General features: G+C 32.9%; 1 protein-coding gene across 2 annotated transcripts; it reads left to right on the top strand.

The window, feature by feature from the left end:
* The first annotated feature begins 8,793 nt into the window (after positions 1-8,793).
* LOC136217035 (ferric reduction oxidase 2-like) lies at positions 8,794-16,618 on the top strand. Of its 2 annotated transcripts, none has more exons than XM_066003606.1 (7): positions 8,794-9,129; positions 9,212-9,479; positions 9,566-9,800; positions 14,205-14,538; positions 14,620-14,869; positions 15,411-16,102; positions 16,207-16,618. In XM_066003606.1, the coding sequence occupies exons 1-7, from the start codon at positions 8,922-8,924 to the stop codon at positions 16,344-16,346; spliced, it is 2,127 nt and encodes a 708-aa protein (XP_065859678.1). In that variant the 5' UTR covers positions 8,794-8,921; the 3' UTR covers positions 16,347-16,618. The 2 variants fall into 2 exon arrangements, with proteins under 2 accessions (XP_065859678.1, XP_065859679.1); XM_066003607.1 differs by having other exon boundaries at positions 8,795-9,129; positions 14,208-14,538.
* Positions 16,619-16,863: the final 245 nt, after the last annotated feature.

Below are 16,863 nucleotides of genomic sequence, written 5' to 3'. Positions count from 1 at the left end.
TAAATTATAAAATAAAAATTGCAATACATAAATTAATAAAAATAATCTATAACTAAATAAAAATTAAAAATAATTAGAAACAAATGCAACAATATTACAAAATAGAAGGCACCTAGAATAGAAACAACATTAAAAAGAGAAATGTCTTTTATAAAAATAAAAAAAATGTCAATACTAAATAAATACAAACAGCACTTCACAAAAAGATTTTTTTTTTTTTACTTTTCATATTATATAAACTTAATCAATCACTATACGTTAAATTCTTATTTGAAAATTAAAACAAACATCCCTTAGTTAAACTTTTCAAATAGATTTAACAGGCACCCAACCTCTTAAATTTGTAACTTTTTTTCACCTAGCCTCTTCAATTTAGGAGACAACCTCTCAACCCTCTCAACTCTCTAAAAACATCACATACAACCCCTTTTCACCCCTATGTTCGGTTAAAATATTGACCCGTGTAGAAAACGCGCTTGACTGTTGACCTCACCAATGCCACTTGTCATTTTTGTAACAATCACTTGGATACATTTCACCTCGACGACCACTACCGTCAACCTCAGCACCTCGATAATGCTTCAACGATAAACAGCGACAGCACCTCGCACGAATATGGAAAAATTTAATAAAAAAAATGATACGTGACATTGGTGTGGTCAACAGTCAAGCGCGTTTTCTACACGGGTCAATATTTTGACCGAACATAGTGGTATAAGGGGTTATATGTGATGTTTTTGGAGAGTTGAGGGGGTTGAGATGTTGTTCCTTAAGTTGAGAGGGCCAAGTGAAAAAAAGTTACAAGTTTAGGGGGTTGGATGTCTATTAAACCTTTCAAATAATTATTGGAATTGCTGTTCTAATATTCTTGCAATATTTCACCGAGTGATTTATTGAAACAAACACCCCAACTTCTTTTTTGTTCTTTTTCTTCTTAACGAAGATACTAAATTTACTTATCATATAATTATTGAAAAATGCCAAAACATTTTTATGTCAAATGTCATTCACAACATATAGAAATAAATTAAATATCAAATTTATCCCATATAAATTTGGCATCTTCTTTTATTTTACTAAGTTACAAAGAAAGATCTCCAATTTTGATTCAGTCGGTAACCTACGAATATACTAATTTTTTTGAAAAAAATATTTGTAAAACTGAAATAGGGTAAAAATAATGAGAATCAAATTACATTCTTATTCATTGCTAAGGAAAAAAAAATGATAGGTACAACAATTAATTTTGGAAAACAATAGTTTTATTTTTAAATAAAAAAAATGATAAAATTCTACTTTTAACGTTCTAAATAAAATCAATCTATTTAACAGAAAATTCGAACAGATTAGTTTACCTTTACTTGATGTTCCACATTAGATCTCGCAAATATCAATTATATGTCTAAAGTATTTATTGTGTTTTAACACAGTTATAAAAAAACATGTCAAAACACTAATAATTAAGTCTGAAACACAAGTTAATCATAATTATATGCCAAATTAAGTGTCTAAATGTTTCACTTGCAACCTAAACTCTCTCATCAAGTAGCTTAACCACTTCGTTTCTCTAGAATTTGTACTCAATTGGTGAGTTGAGGAGGCTGGTAGGATAAGGTGAGTTGAGGGGGCTAATCGAATACACAAGGTGAGTGAAGGGGGCTAAATGTAGACACATAAAGCGGAACAAAGGGTTATATTTGTTGAGTTAAGGGGGCTAATAGGTTGTCCCCTAAGTTGAGCGGGCAAAGTGAAAAAAAGGACAAGTTAAAGGGGATACGTGAGCACGGATTTTTCCGACTTTAATGAGGTGTGAATTGTTAACCTTGAGCTATAGCTTGATCCGGAGGGAAAGTCCAGCCTCCAAGCAATAAGCAAAGGTCCGAGAAACGAACGAGAACAAAAATAAGAGTTTGCCTAGAAGAAGGTCGATCGACCTTAGTCAATGTCGATCAAATTTTTTCAAGGCCGATCAAACTTTAGATAAAAATATACGAATGTTGACCATTCAAAGGGGCAACGAGAGCCACATCATGCTAAGGCCGATCGATCTTAACTGAAATTCCAGAAAAGGTCAATCGACCCTCAATCCTAGAAAATCGGGGTTTTGACAGAAAACTGTAGCCATGTCAAATTCTCCTCCATCTTACCTATATTAAAGGTGCAGCGGATTATAGTAAGGGGGATGGGAAGAAGATTTGTGATAATCCCACTTTAGAGAAGAGATTTAGACAGAAAGAGAGAGAGAGAGAGAGAGGAGATCAAAATCTTGAAATTCTTAAGAGAGAAAGGAGAGAGTTATTGAACTTCCAAGAATTAATCTCACTAATACAGACCACCAAATCATTTTCTGTCCTTACCAACACACTAACAAAGTCGAGTTTGCTAAGATAGAATCTTCGAACTAGTGTAAAAGTGTTGAAATCATCAAAAGTTGTTGTTTGTCCTTGTTCGGGTTTGAGGAGATTTACTTGAAGGCTTGGAGGATGTGAATCACCCAAATCAAGTTCATTTAAAGCCATGGAAGCATGCTACAAAGGTTACAAACTGAGAGGCCTAAAAATCCTTTGCATTGTGGAGTGATTTTTTGTCGAAGTTTATTTATTTTTGTATTCCTACGCACAAAAGGTGATCGGCCTTGTTTAGGGAAGATGAAGGTCGATCGTCCTTTGGTTGGGCTAACAAAAGGGAAACGAGGATGAAGACCAATCGGCCTTAATAAGACCTCCATCAATGTCGATCGACCTTAGTTCTCAGTTTCCATTCGATTATCTCATTCTTTGTACACCATTTACCTAAACAAAGTCGAGTTACCAAAACCTTGAGGTTCAAAGGTAGGATGTTTGGGTTGTTGTTTCATGTAAGGACCTAAAGACGGTTAAAACGAGACGTACCCAAGAGAGTAAAAAGTAGTGTTTCCCCTGGAAGTAAAGGTCGATCAACCTTAAAAGGAAACTCGAAGAAGGTCGATTGACCTTTTATCTCAGAAAGGACTTTTTGGTTCGTTTAATTTGTAAAGTCATAGTTCATTTTGATTATTCTCACGTCACTCATCCGCACTTTATAGCGATATACATGTATACACTTGGGATGTGGATTTACGCATTCAATGTATTCTAGGGTTAATAAAAAAAAAAAATCGACTCTAAAAAGAGTAAGATCTTCAAAGTATAAAAAATGTTTTTCCAAAATAAAATCAACCTATTGATTCTAATAAATTAATAAATGCTTTGATGAAATGATGTGATTTAATTGGTGTTGACTTATTTATTATTCATTTTAGTATCTTTAGCAAAATGAATAAACGATAAAGACAATAAAATATAGCTGCTCTTAAGATTGATATGTCTAAAGCATATGACAGGATAGAATGGAGATTCCTTCAGGAGATGTTAGTGAAATTTGGTTTTTCATTGAGCTTTGTTAACCTTTTAATGCAGTGCGTTACAAAGGTTAAATATAGGGTTGTCCATGGGAAGCATGTAGTGGGCCCTATTGTTCCACAGAGGGGGCTCCGTCAAGGGGATCCTTTGTCACCATATCTGTTCATTATCTGTGCGGAGGGTCTTTCTCTCTACTTATCTCGGCTAGAGTCAGAGGGTCGGATCCAAGGTTGTGTTGTTGCGAACCAAGCGCCAGCAATCTCTCATCTATTCTTCGCTGATGATAGTTACTTCTTTTTCGGAGCCAATCGATCAGAAGCTTCAGCAATTAAACAAGCTCTAAATGACTACGAATGTGCTTCTGGGCAGAAAATAAATTTATCAAAATCATCTATATCTTTCAGTCGAAACTGCCCAGATGGTGAGTGTGCTGAAACTAGTAATATTTTGGGGGTTTCCACTGTTGCCCTCCCGGATAAGTACCTGGGTCTACCTTCGGTGGTGGGAAGGAGTAGGGCACATGTTTTTGGCTTTGTTGAGGACATGGTGCGGGCTAGACTGAAGAGCTGGAAGGCCAGATTTCTGTCAAGAGCCGGAAAGGAGATTATGATCAAATCGGTAGTGCAAGCGCTTCCTACTTATGCTATGAGTCTCTTCCTTTTTCCTATGAATATATATGATGACCTTGAGAAGTTGATGAATTCTTTTTGGTGGGGATCAGATAGTTCGGGTAAAGGTAGCTTACATTGGAAATCATGGGATAAGCTGTGTTGCCCTAAAAAACTGGTGGAATGGGGTTCAGAAAATTGCATAATTTCAACTTAGCTTTATTGGCTAAACAATGTTGGCGGCTCAACTCAAACCCTGAGTCTCTTGTGGCTCGAGTTTTTAAAGCTCTTTATTATCCGAATTGCTCTTTTCTTGATGCATCTTTATCTGATGGGCCTAGCTTCATTTGGCGTAGTATTATGGGTGCTCAAGAATTGTTAAAGTCAGGAATTCGTAGATTTGTTGGGACGGGTGGGGAGGTCCGGATTTGGGATGACCCGTGGCTCCCTGACGATCATTTTCCTTATATTGTAAGTGAAAAATTGGTTGGGTTAGGGGTGGAAGTGGCGGCTGATCTAATGGAGGAGGGTCGGCGGTCTTGGGATGTTGGGTTAGTTTCGGGCATTTTTCCTCCTCGTGATGCAGATCTTATTCTCCGTGTCCCCTTATCTAATAGGGTTGATCAAGATGTGTGGTATTGGAAGGATGACCGAAGGGGCAACTATACAGTTAAAAGTGGGTACAGAAAGCTTATAGCTGGAGTTGGAACAGATTGGTTCACTAATTCTCCTCTATGGAATAAAGTTTGGAATCTTAAAGTGCCCCCTAAAGTTAAGAACCTTCTTTGGCGGGTTCTTGCTAACTGTTTCCCTTCTAAAGTCGCGCTGAAAGCTCGAAGGGTTCCTATCTCGGATTTATGCGAGCTCTGTCATGGGGCGGTGGAAGATTCTTATCATATTTTTCTCAGATGTACTATGGCTCGAGCTATTTGGACTATTTCGCCTATTGGGGATGTGGGAACCCAATTTCAAAACATTTTTTATTATTGGGGTTGGATCTTCTCTAAATCGGTGGAGCTTGTTGAGCTTGTAGCGGTTTTATGGTGGATTATTTGGGGTTATAGAAATGACATTGTGTGGAATCGGAAGGATTCACAAGCTTCGATCTTGTATCATTCAGCCGGCTCATTTCTATAGGCCTGGAAGAAAGCGCAGGCGTCTGTTTCTCCTTCTGGCAGTCCGACTGTGCCAAGCCTGACGGTGTGGCAGCGTCCTCCAATTGGTTTTCTAAAATTGAATGTGGATGGTGCGTCATTTGCAGACGAGAATGTGGCTGGGTTTGGTTGTATTGTTCGGGATGAGTTGGGCCGTTTTGTTGCGGCTAAAAATGGATCCTTGCAGAATTATCAAGATGCATCGTTCATTGAAGCGCTGTCGGTCCGTGAAGCTCTTAGTTGGATCAAAGACCGCGGATGGAAGGATGTAATCATTGAATCAGATTCTTTGGTCGTGGTTCAGTCTATGGCCCGCCCGTTAGAGGTTTCATCTCCTTTTAACGCCTTAGCCAATGATTGTCATTTTTCTTTGAACGAGTCTTCTAATTGCTCTATTCGTTTTGTCTGTCGCTCTGCAAACTCTGTTGCTCATTTGTTAGCTAGAAGTAGTATTTTACCTTTACATCGGGGTGAGTGGTTTTCTGTACCCCCTGATTTTATTTGTAATATGCTTCTTCTAGATTCTTAATATATGCTTATTTGGTTGTAAAAAAAAAAGACAATAAACAATTAAATCTGCAATTTTAATAATTATTTATTATATTTAGTTCACAACAAATCGATTATTGAAGTTAGGGATCGGCTTTTTATAATAAAGTTTAATTGACTATTTTGAGTATTTTATATTCAAAACGAGTTGATTGACATTTATTATGACACTTCGAATACATTTTTAATAATCGGTTAATTGTTGATTATTAATAATCATTGATTGTTAAAATTAGGGATCGGTTTTTTTATAGTAAATATTAATTAGGTATTTTAAATATTTAATATTTGAAAGAAGTTGATTGGTGTTTACTATGACATCTCGAAGACATTTCTGATAATTAATCGGTATTGAATTAGAATTAATTGCGTTTCACGCCATCCCTTGTAGCACTCCTCACCCAGTATATTCCATGTGTCTTTCCTAATTACATACTTGAGTATTATATGTCGAGCCCAGCATCCCAAAAGCACCGAAATCGAGTCTCGAATCCTGCCACCATAATTGTTATTCTTTTATATATATATATATATTCAGGACTGTTCCCATGATGTATATTCCAGTTTGGTCCTTATTTGTTCATTCATTGTAAATATGTAATTTATTTATTTATTTACTGTTTTTCATTATACTCTCGTCCATATTAATCAATCAATCATAGTATTATTCGAAATCAATCAAACATTAAAGTTTAAACTAATTTGACATTAGATATGAATAAGTGAATGTCTCAAACCTATCCCTAAATGGTGTAGTATTCGAGCGCTCTATCTATTATACCGAATTTTCCGGTCTAGTAGATTGGGTGATGACTCTGTCAATTCAGCTACAAGTTGTTCCATGTCACTTTTTACCAAACATCGTTAATCGTGTGTGTCTCGCTTATCATACGATGCACTTCTTTTCCAGGCAACTTGGGTGAGACTCTTCCCGAAAGTATCATGCACTCAGATGCTGCAAAGGTATCAAGCCATTAATAAATTAACACGCGAACATGCATGCAATTATAATATTAATTATAAAATGCGATTGTTGTGGTATTATATTTTTGGCCTAATACATCATCAGCTCCCTCCCTGAACTTGTCCATAATAGTATATTAGCTCCCTATACTTGCAACTGCCTCACCAGCTTTTTGAACTTAATTATTCTGTATCACCAACTCCCTGAACTTGTCCATAAAAGTATATTACCTCCCTAATCTTTATAAGTATCTCAATAACTCCTTAAACTTGTTTATTTGGTAACAACTAAATCATCCTGACCAGGAGTGGTTCCGGTCCCGGTCTCCAAATTTTTTTTCAAAAAGTTGGGGTAAAATCTGCATTGTGTTTAATATTTATGAATCTGGAAATGTTGATGAGTGTTGATAAGTGTGTTTAATATTTATGAATCTGGAAAAGTTGACATCTTCTCATCTAAAACAGTGTTATAAACACTGTTTTAAGATAGTTAATGCTCTCTTGAAAAAGAAAACACAAAATTAGGTTTTAATATGAGAAACAATATGCATTGGGTTGTAGAGAAATAACCTGTTATATCTTAACGATGAATGGACTAAGTTTTAAATCTTTTCAATGAAACTAAAAACCAATGAAAAACTTATATGATTGTAGAAATCTTGTTGTATGAATTGTGGGTTGGATTGATTGTTGTAGTATTCGTAGTCGTTATGTAGATTGTTTTGTTCTTTAGAGAGAGAGAGAGAGAGCGTGAGAAAGAGAGAGAGGGAGAAAGACAAAGAAACAAAGTTTTGTTTAGGAAGAAGACCGTGACAAAGTTGGAAGTTATATGTTGAAATATGTTAGTTTTGGAAATTTATTTGAAAGGAGCTATAAATGTAAACTAACACCTTAAAAAGTGCTAGTTTAGTAATTCTCCCTACTTTAGGCAGAAGGCCAAATTTACAAAGCACGCCTGTAGTTAATTTTTTTTTTTTACTTTATCTCCTTCTTTATTTGTAACTTGTTTAATTGATAATTTAATAAATTGGGGGTTTCGTAAAATTGGGGATTAATACCTTTATTTTTAATTGGAGATTTCATAAATTAGGATTAATACCTTTTATTTAATTTGATTGTGGATTTGAAAAATTAGGAATTGTTATATTATATCATTGTTATAAATTTGTGATTTTATTTGATTATACACAGCGTAATCTTATTTTTGATAGTACATATTTAGTTTAATTTTGAGGTCTAATGCTCCTCTAATTCCCTTAACTTGTCTAAATTAGTTATTTTATCCCATAAACTCATCGAATGTTCTATTTACCCCTTTAATTTTATAAAAGTAGTATTTCTCATCCTCTCAACTTGTTAATTTACCCCTCCAACTCATAAAATGTCTTATTTACCCCCTTAACTCCACAAAAGTGGTATTGCTCACCCCTTACAATTTGTTATCGAGACCTAAATTGATACATTTTTTAAACATTAAACCGATATTTGTGTTATTTTGTATGTGGAATCTAAATTGATACATCCCAAAAAACCATTGTTTACATTAATGTTCTTATTATTTGTATCTTTTATTCATTCCTTCCCTTTTCAATTTTTTTGGCTAGTTAAATTTTGATTATCTAATTATTGTAATATAATGTTATTGTAATAAACACATGAATGATCAATATAATTATCAAATTAAAACAACATAAAAAAGTTGATATTAAAAAATATTTTTTAAACTCATTTGAATAAGTTCTATTAATTTTGCACCATAAAGGAGTAAGAAATGCCACTTTTATAGAGATAAGGGGGTAAATATGATCATAAGGGGTAAGAAATGCCACTTTATGGAGTTAAGGGAGTAACATTCGATGAGTTGATGAGGGGTAAAATGACAAATATGAACAAGTTAAGGAGGTGAGAAATACTGTTTTTATGGAGTTAAGGGGGTGTTAGAAGGATAAAATGATCAATTTGAACAAGTTAAGAGGGCTCGAAGAACATTAGACCTTGATTTTGACGTGTAAATTCAATTTTAGAAATAAACTAATAATGTATAATAAAGAAATAAAAAGTCAAAACAAACATTCCAAAGTAAATCTGTGAGCAGTACACGTACGTAAGTGTGTTTGAGTGTGAATAAGTGAACACAGCAGCATTTTGAATGTGAATCAGCCAAATTTATACGTAATGGAACCAAAAAAACACATATGTACCCGCTTTCTTCACCTATTTAACTAAATCCGTAAAGCCTCCATTCTCTTCTCATTTCATCTCTGAAAATGGATTCAGATTCACAGATTGTGAAATTACCTTCTTCTTCATCTTCTTCTTCTTCTCATATCCTTCGAGTAGCTTTACTGCTACTTTCAATTACAGTATTGCTCGGTTATTTCATGCTTCAGATTGTAATCCCCACCAACACTTTCTGGGACACTTGGTATCCTTCCCTGTCTCACCATCTTCGTTCTTCTTATTTCGGATATCAAGGTTTGAATCTGAATTCGAAACATCTGCTGTTTCTAGTTGAATTTCTTCTTCAATTTTGGTTTTAATTTCTTCTTTCATTCAGGTGTACCTTTCTTGATTGTCTTCTTCCCCCTTCTCTTTATTGCTGTCATCGGCTGTCTTTATCTTCATCTCGGAAACACACCGGTTATCACAAAAAACGGCAGAAAGGCCAAATTGGGGAAACCGATGCTGGTGAAAGGACCTCTGGGGATAGTTTCCGGGATAGAATTAGCGTTCTTAATCATGTTTATTGCGTTATTAACTTGGACATTAACGATTTATATACGCAACAGTTTCTCTACTATCACACCTGAAAGAGGGGAGAAAGTGTAAGAAAAGATAAATTGTTTGTTTATTTGATTATATTAATTAATTGGATTAGAGATTAATTTATTATTTGATTTGGATTGTGCAGATGGGAAGCTAAATTGCAGAGTGTTTCTTTTCTGGTAAGTTTGACGGGGAACTTATGTCTGGCATTTCTGTTTTTTCCGGTGACTCGGGGGTCGTCGGTGCTGCAGTTATTTGGGTTGACCTCGGAGGGTACCATAAAGTATCATATATGGTTAGGACATTTGGTTATGGTTTTCTTTACTGCTCATGGAGTTGGTTACATCGTCTATTGGGCTATTACCGGTCAGATTTCTCAGGTATTTATTTACTATTTGTCCGTTTATTTTTTTTTTTGTTACAAAAAGTTTAGATAAGTATAAATCTACCCACTTCCAAGATCAGAGTAATGAGGGTTAAATTTTTGATGGAGTGGAGAATCAAACCTCAAACCTATCAAGCAGAGGTTCAATGCCTTACCACTCGGACCAACTTTCATTGGCCACTATTTGTCCGTTTATAAATAGTCTTTCATTTTATAAAATGAAGACAGCATTTAATACATTTTTGTTCATATATATCAATATTGATTACAATAAAATAAAAAATATTGATTACAATCAAATAAATACTATAATTGACTTTTGAAAAAACACTAATTAAGATAATTTAATTCTCTAAAAAAGATAATTTAATAATTTTCTTAACAAGTGTGTCTTTTATTTGAAGTAAAATACAAAATAAAAACTTTATAAATAAAAACCAAATTAGCAGTGATTAAAAAAAATAAGGAAATTTTGTTAATAAGGAAATTTAAGAAAATAATTGAAAATTAAAGTTATTATTATATTTTGGAATGTAGTATGGAATAAAAGGAGAAAAGGAGTAAAGTTGGCCCAATATTTAGAAAAATGTAGCTTTATTTTTCTAATTGACTAGTTTGTTTGGAAAAAGAAAAACATGAACAATCAATCCATAAAGACAAATTAGGAAAAAAATCTTCTGTCTCGAATTCTCTGTCCCCTTCCCTGTCCCCCATTCAAATTTTGACACGTGTCCCTTTAACTACACTTTAACCAAAGTTAAGTATATCTAACCATAGTTAGTAGCAATAAAGTAAGATAAAAAGGACACGTGTCAAAAATTTGAATGGGGGACATGGAAGGGGACAGGGAATTCGGGACAGAAGATTTTTTTCCCACAACTTGAACTATCAGTCGGAAAAAAATCTTTTGTCCCGAATTCCCTGTCCCCTTCCCTATCCCTCATTCAAATTTTGACACGTGTCCCTTTAACTACACTTTAACCAAAGTTAAGTATATCTAACCATAGTTAGTAGCAATAAAGTAAGATAAAAGGGACACGTGTCAAAAATTTGAATGGGGGACAGGGAAGGGGACAGGGAATTCGGGACAGAAGATTTTTTTCCAATTAGATATTGACACGTGTCCCTTTTATCTTACTTTATTGCTACTAACTATGGTTAGATATACTTAACTTTGGTTAAAGTGTAGTTAAAGGGACACGTGTCAAAATTTGAATGGGGGACAGGGAAGGGGACAGGGAATTCGGGACAGAAGATTTTTTTCCAACTAATTGACTATTCCACTTTGACCTTTCTATTGTTTTGCTTAGGGGTGCACACAAAAATCCGGAAAACCGAAAAACCAAACCGAAACCAAATCGAAAATAAGGTTAACCGAAACCGATGGACTAGTGTACGGTTTTTAATTTTAAAAATAGTGGTTAATGGTTACGGTTACGGTTTTTGTATTTCAAAAATCGTGGTTAACCGAAACCGACCGAATATCAATAAAATATTAAAAATATATAAAAAAATCAATTATATTAATAATATTAATCCACTCTATTCCACCGATTATATTATACAATCCATTCATTATTAATTTATTATTATGCTATTTTATTTACACTTACTAAGTTACTAAGTTTCAGAAAAAAACTGACATACAATCCATTAACTATCATATCATATGTTGAAATGGAGTTTATAGAAATTTTAATTTACATAAGGCAAAAAAAATTAGGTTTTATGATCATTATTCTTTTATAGTTTTAATTTTTGGAATAGAAAGTTCTGCATATGTCTCTACTTAGGATAGAATAAAACCTTACCACATTATGTGATTTGATATTTTCAGTTAATATTTATAAGTCAGTTTATTAAACTTTGATTTGGTTGGTAGTTAATGTCATAAACTTTAAAATGCATCAGTTTATTTTATTTGGCAATAAATTTTAATTTGAATTCTTTTATTATTTTTATGTTTAGTTACTAATGGTTAGAAACCGAAATAAAAAGGTTAACCGACCGAATAATTGGTTAACCGATTAGTGGTTAACCGAATTTAGTAGACTAGTGTACGGTTAGTGTATTTAAAAAACCGATAAAATGGTTAACCGACCGAATTAACCTTAATGGACTGGTTAACCGACCACGTACACCCCTAGTTTTGCTCCTTTCTTTCAATAATATTAATAACATTACTCCTGTCAATGTGGAATAGTAAATTAGCCACTGCCCAATTCAAATTCACATGTTGTTTTGGTTATACAGTAAAGCTTCTATACAGGAATACTCTATATAAAAATAACTTTTATTTTGTTATAAAAATAATATTGACTCGGGGGTCGTCGGTGCTGCGGTTATTTGGGTTGACCTCGGAGGGTACCATAAAGTATCATATATGGTTAGGGCATTTGGTTATGGTTTTCTTTACTGTTCATGGAGTTGGTTACATCGTCTATTGGGCTATTACCGGTCACATTTCTAAGGTATTTATTTGGTATATCAATATTGATTACAATAAAATAGAAAATATTGATTACAATAAAATAAATACTATAATTGACTTTTGAAAAAACACTAATTAAGATAATGTAATTCTCTAAAAAAGATAATTTAATAATTTTCATAACAAGTGTGTCTTTTATTTGAAGTAAAATACAAAATAAAAACTTTAAAAATAAAAACCAAATTAGTAGTAATTTAAAAAAAAATAAGGAAATTTTGTTAATAAGGAAATTTAAGAAAAAAATTGAAAATTAAGTTATTATTATATTTTGGAAGGTAGTATGGAATAAAAGGAGAAAGGGAGTGAGGTTGACCCAATATTTAGAAAAATGTAGCTTTATTTTTCTAATTGACTAGTTTGTTTGGAAAAAAAAAACATCAAATAATCCATAAAGACAAATTACACCATGTGACTGATAGTTCAAGTTGTGGATTAAGATTTTTATCTACTGAGGGAATCTACACTGTAGGACCCATGTTAACTAATTGACTATTCCACTTTGACCTTTCTATTGTTTTGCTCCCTTTTTCAATAATATTAATAACGTTACTCCTGTAAATTTGGAATAGTCAATTAGTCACTCCCAAAACAAATTCACATGTAAAAGACATTCAGTTTGGTTTGTTTGTTGTTGGAAAAAATGGTTTATTTTTTTTTTTTTTAAATGTTAAATTATAAATTATTTGGTATATATTAAAAACGTATCATATAATATCCAAGATAGTATTAGCAATCCAAGTTTAAAAATTTTTATCCAACATGTAAGATCATATAACTTTTATTAATAAAAACTAAAGAACAATTTTATTTATTATTTAAATATATTTTTATATATAATAAAGACCTAAGTTATAGCATGTGTATATGATATTTTTTAGAAGACAATTAAGAATATAAATTATTAAAAAATAAAATAATAGTTATAAAATATTAATTTTTTATTTGTCATTTTACATAAATAACTATTAGCAATCAACTAAGGGATTGTTTGGTTTACATGTTGTTGTTGTTTGTTGTACGGTTTATTGTTTCCTGTTTGAAAAAAACTCATTTTCCAAAAAGCATGGATTCATTGTTTATGTAAAAAGCTACTTTTCAGCTATGAAATGCAAACATGATGTGCAGGGCCGTCTTAAACATTTTTGGGGCCTGTGCTAAATGGAAAAAAAATTAGGCTTTATTTATTAAAAAAATTTAATACTTTCATATAATAATAATGTTTCTACAAAATGAAACACCAAAATACTTTTAACTTGATTTTTAACATACTAAATATAATAAAAATAATTAAATTAGATATTGTATAATAATAATAATAAAAACTGGGTCCCTTAAGACTCTTAGAGTGTTAAATTTATGGATACGTTAACATTTACTTAATTTTTCACATAGTAATTATTAATAATAATTTATTTAGATTTGTATAATAAAAAAAAACTGGGCCCTTTTAAATTTGGGGCCCTGTGCGGGAGAACTCCTTGTACACCCTTCTCCTACTCCCCTGATGATGTGTTTAACCAAACAGCTAGATCTCTCCATTTTAAAGCAAAAGGCAACCGGAAGGAGAAAATGTAGCTACCAAACACCATCTAAATGTTACCAAATAGGTTTATACAAATAGTTAGTCAAAAAAAAAAAATCACCTAATAGCTAAACTATATTTGACAAACAGACCCTGAAAATTTTAACTTTTAACTAACAAATTTATCAATATCATCTACGTCATATAATGGTTTTAACTTAATAAATCTAGATTTTAAGAATTCTATTTTAAGATGATTTTACACTTTGTATCTACATTTTAATTTTACACTTAATCTGTATTAACCTGAAATGAAAATATATTTGATAAATTCATTCACATGGTTTTTAATATAGCAGAAATTAATAAATTAAAGGTGGAAAAAGCAGGTGCTAGAATGGAGTAAAACCAGAATATCAAATGTGGCGGGAGAGATATCTTTGTTAGCTGGATTGGGGCTGTGGGTTACAACTTTTCCGGGCATTAGGCAGAAAATGTTCGAGCTCTTCTTTTACACACATCATCTCTACATTCTCTTCATGCTTTTCTTTCTACTCCATATTTCTATCAATTTCTCCACTATTTTAATGCTCCCTGGTTTTTACCTCTTCCTCATTGATCGTTACCTGAGATTCTTACAATCAAGATCTGAAATTCGTGTAGTTTCAGCTCGCATTTTGCCTTGTCAAACTTTGGAACTCAACTTCTCCAAAACCCCTGGTAATAACATGAACAAATACAATGGCATATATGTGCATTAATATTATGATTTTAATGTTTACTATGTTTACATTTTCGTAGGTTTGAGTTATACTCCGACAAGCATTTTGTTCATGAATGTCCCAAGTATTTCAAAGTTGCAATGGCATCCTTTCACTATATCTTCAAGTAGCAAATTGGAACCTGAGATATTGAGTGTTGTGATTAAAAGTGAAGGAAGTTGGTCTTCAAAGCTTTACCAAATGCTTTCATCTCCTTCTTCTTCTTCAATTTATCATCTTCAAGTCTCAGTTGAAGGACCTTATGGACCTGCTTCAACTCACTTTCTAAGGTAATTTGCATTATTATTCCAAGAAAACATACTATTCCTTAATTAATTGACCTGAATCATTTAATTTCGTATTTAATTTTAATAAAATCATTGCAATCAATTTGGGTCAAAAACTCACTGAAATATTGACGTGACATAGAAAACAGTTAACTATATGCCAATTAAGTGTCATTGTCAGACAAAGATAGGTAATTCTCATATAAGTCAAACATGTCTTGCGTGACGCTTACTAGCCTATAGTAAATAGTATTTTGTGTCAAACAAACTCAATGAGTTAATTCACTGTATTTTACCAAGCACGTGGTTTAGGTAGATAAGATATTGGATTAGTTTAACTATTCAATTAGGATTTGAATCAAAAGGAGAATGCAGTTGTGATTAAAATATTTTATGGAAGAATTTTATCTCTCAAGAAGGATCTTTCCGATTTGAATTTGGATCAGTTTTGATTGTTGGTCTAAGATAACAGATGTTTTAAACTAAAAATTACTTATGAAACTATCAAACTAATTATGCTTATAATTTTGAAATGTACACACAGGCATGAAACTCTTGTAATGGTGAGCGGAGGAAGTGGGATTACTCCATTCATATCAGTAATTCGAGAACTCATCCACGTTTCCAAAATACAAAGACTCAAAACTCCTCAAATCATCCTAATCTGCTCATTCAAGAACTCTTCAGACCTCACAATGTTACAATTATTACATCCAACATCATCTGGTTTCCAATCAAATGATCTCAACCTAAAGATCGAAGCTTTTGTTACAAGAGATCACAAAGAACCAACACTTGATAACTCCAACTCCAACCCCAACCTCGTACGAACCATATGTTTCAATCCCCACAAAACAGATGCACCAATTTCACCCGTTTTAGGCCCCAAAAGCTGGCTCTGGCTCGGAGCTATAATTTCATCTTCTTTCATGATTTTCCTTATAACCATTGCCCTTATTAATCGTTATTACATTTACCCTATCGATCATAACACAAATAGAATTTTCAACCACTCTGTGAAAACTTGTCTCTATATGCTAGTTATGTGTGTATCCATAGTAATAACAGCAAGTGCAGCTGTTTTTTGGAATAAGAAACAACAAGAAAGGGAAGCAAAACAGTTTCAAAACAATGTTGAAGTGTTGAATAACAGTGAGAAAGAATTAGAAAGTCTCCCTCTTCAGTCTTTTGTTGAGCCTACTAATGTGCATTACGGTCGCAGACCCGATTTAAAGAGTAAGTGCCCGTTTGGTTCTCCTTTTTTATTTTCGTAATTACGTATACTAAATATGTGTTTTTGTTGGGTATTATGGTGACTAATTTTGTTTAATTATGTGTAGGAATGTTGTTTGGGTGTAAAGGAACAAGTGTGGGAGTTCTTGTATGTGGACCTAAGGAGATGAGACATGAAGTTGCAACTATATGTTCATCTGGATTAGCTCATAATCTGCACTTTGAATCTATCAGTTTTAACTGGTGATTATTTCTTATAATTTCTCCAAAATTAATTAGAGAGTGAGGGTGAGTTGTTGGATTAAAATAAAGAAGAAAGAAGTGCAGGCTCACAGAAGCAACTGTACACTCAAGATCAGAAAATTACAGCTTCCTCTCTTTTGTTATTTTCTGTTTTGGTTTGTTAGGAGAAGAACATTCTAGAGGAAAAGTCAGTTACACTTTCTTTATAAATACTTACCTCTTGTAATTATTGTTTCTTAACTTCAATAAACGAGAAAGGTAATCATTGTTTCTTAACTTCAATAAATAAGATATTTTCATATTCAGTTTGTTTAAGATGGTATCAGAGCTTTTGGTTGAGAAAATTTCTTGTTGAAATTCCATTTTTTCTTCTTAATTTTTCTTCTGATCATATCTGTAAGTGTGAGTGATTTCTGATTCTGAGGAAGATGAGAGATCAAAGGTGTTTTGTTGAGGTTCTACAAACGGAAGAGGCATGGCAGCCTAGTTTTGGCAGCGGAGAAGGCGGAGGATCCCTCAAT

The sequence above is a fragment of the Euphorbia lathyris genome, chromosome 2 (assembly GCF_963576675.1).
Source record: "Euphorbia lathyris chromosome 2, ddEupLath1.1, whole genome shotgun sequence".
Lineage (NCBI taxonomy): Eukaryota > Viridiplantae > Streptophyta > Magnoliopsida > Malpighiales > Euphorbiaceae > Euphorbia > Euphorbia lathyris.
This window is presented reverse-complemented; position numbering and strand designations above follow the sequence as displayed.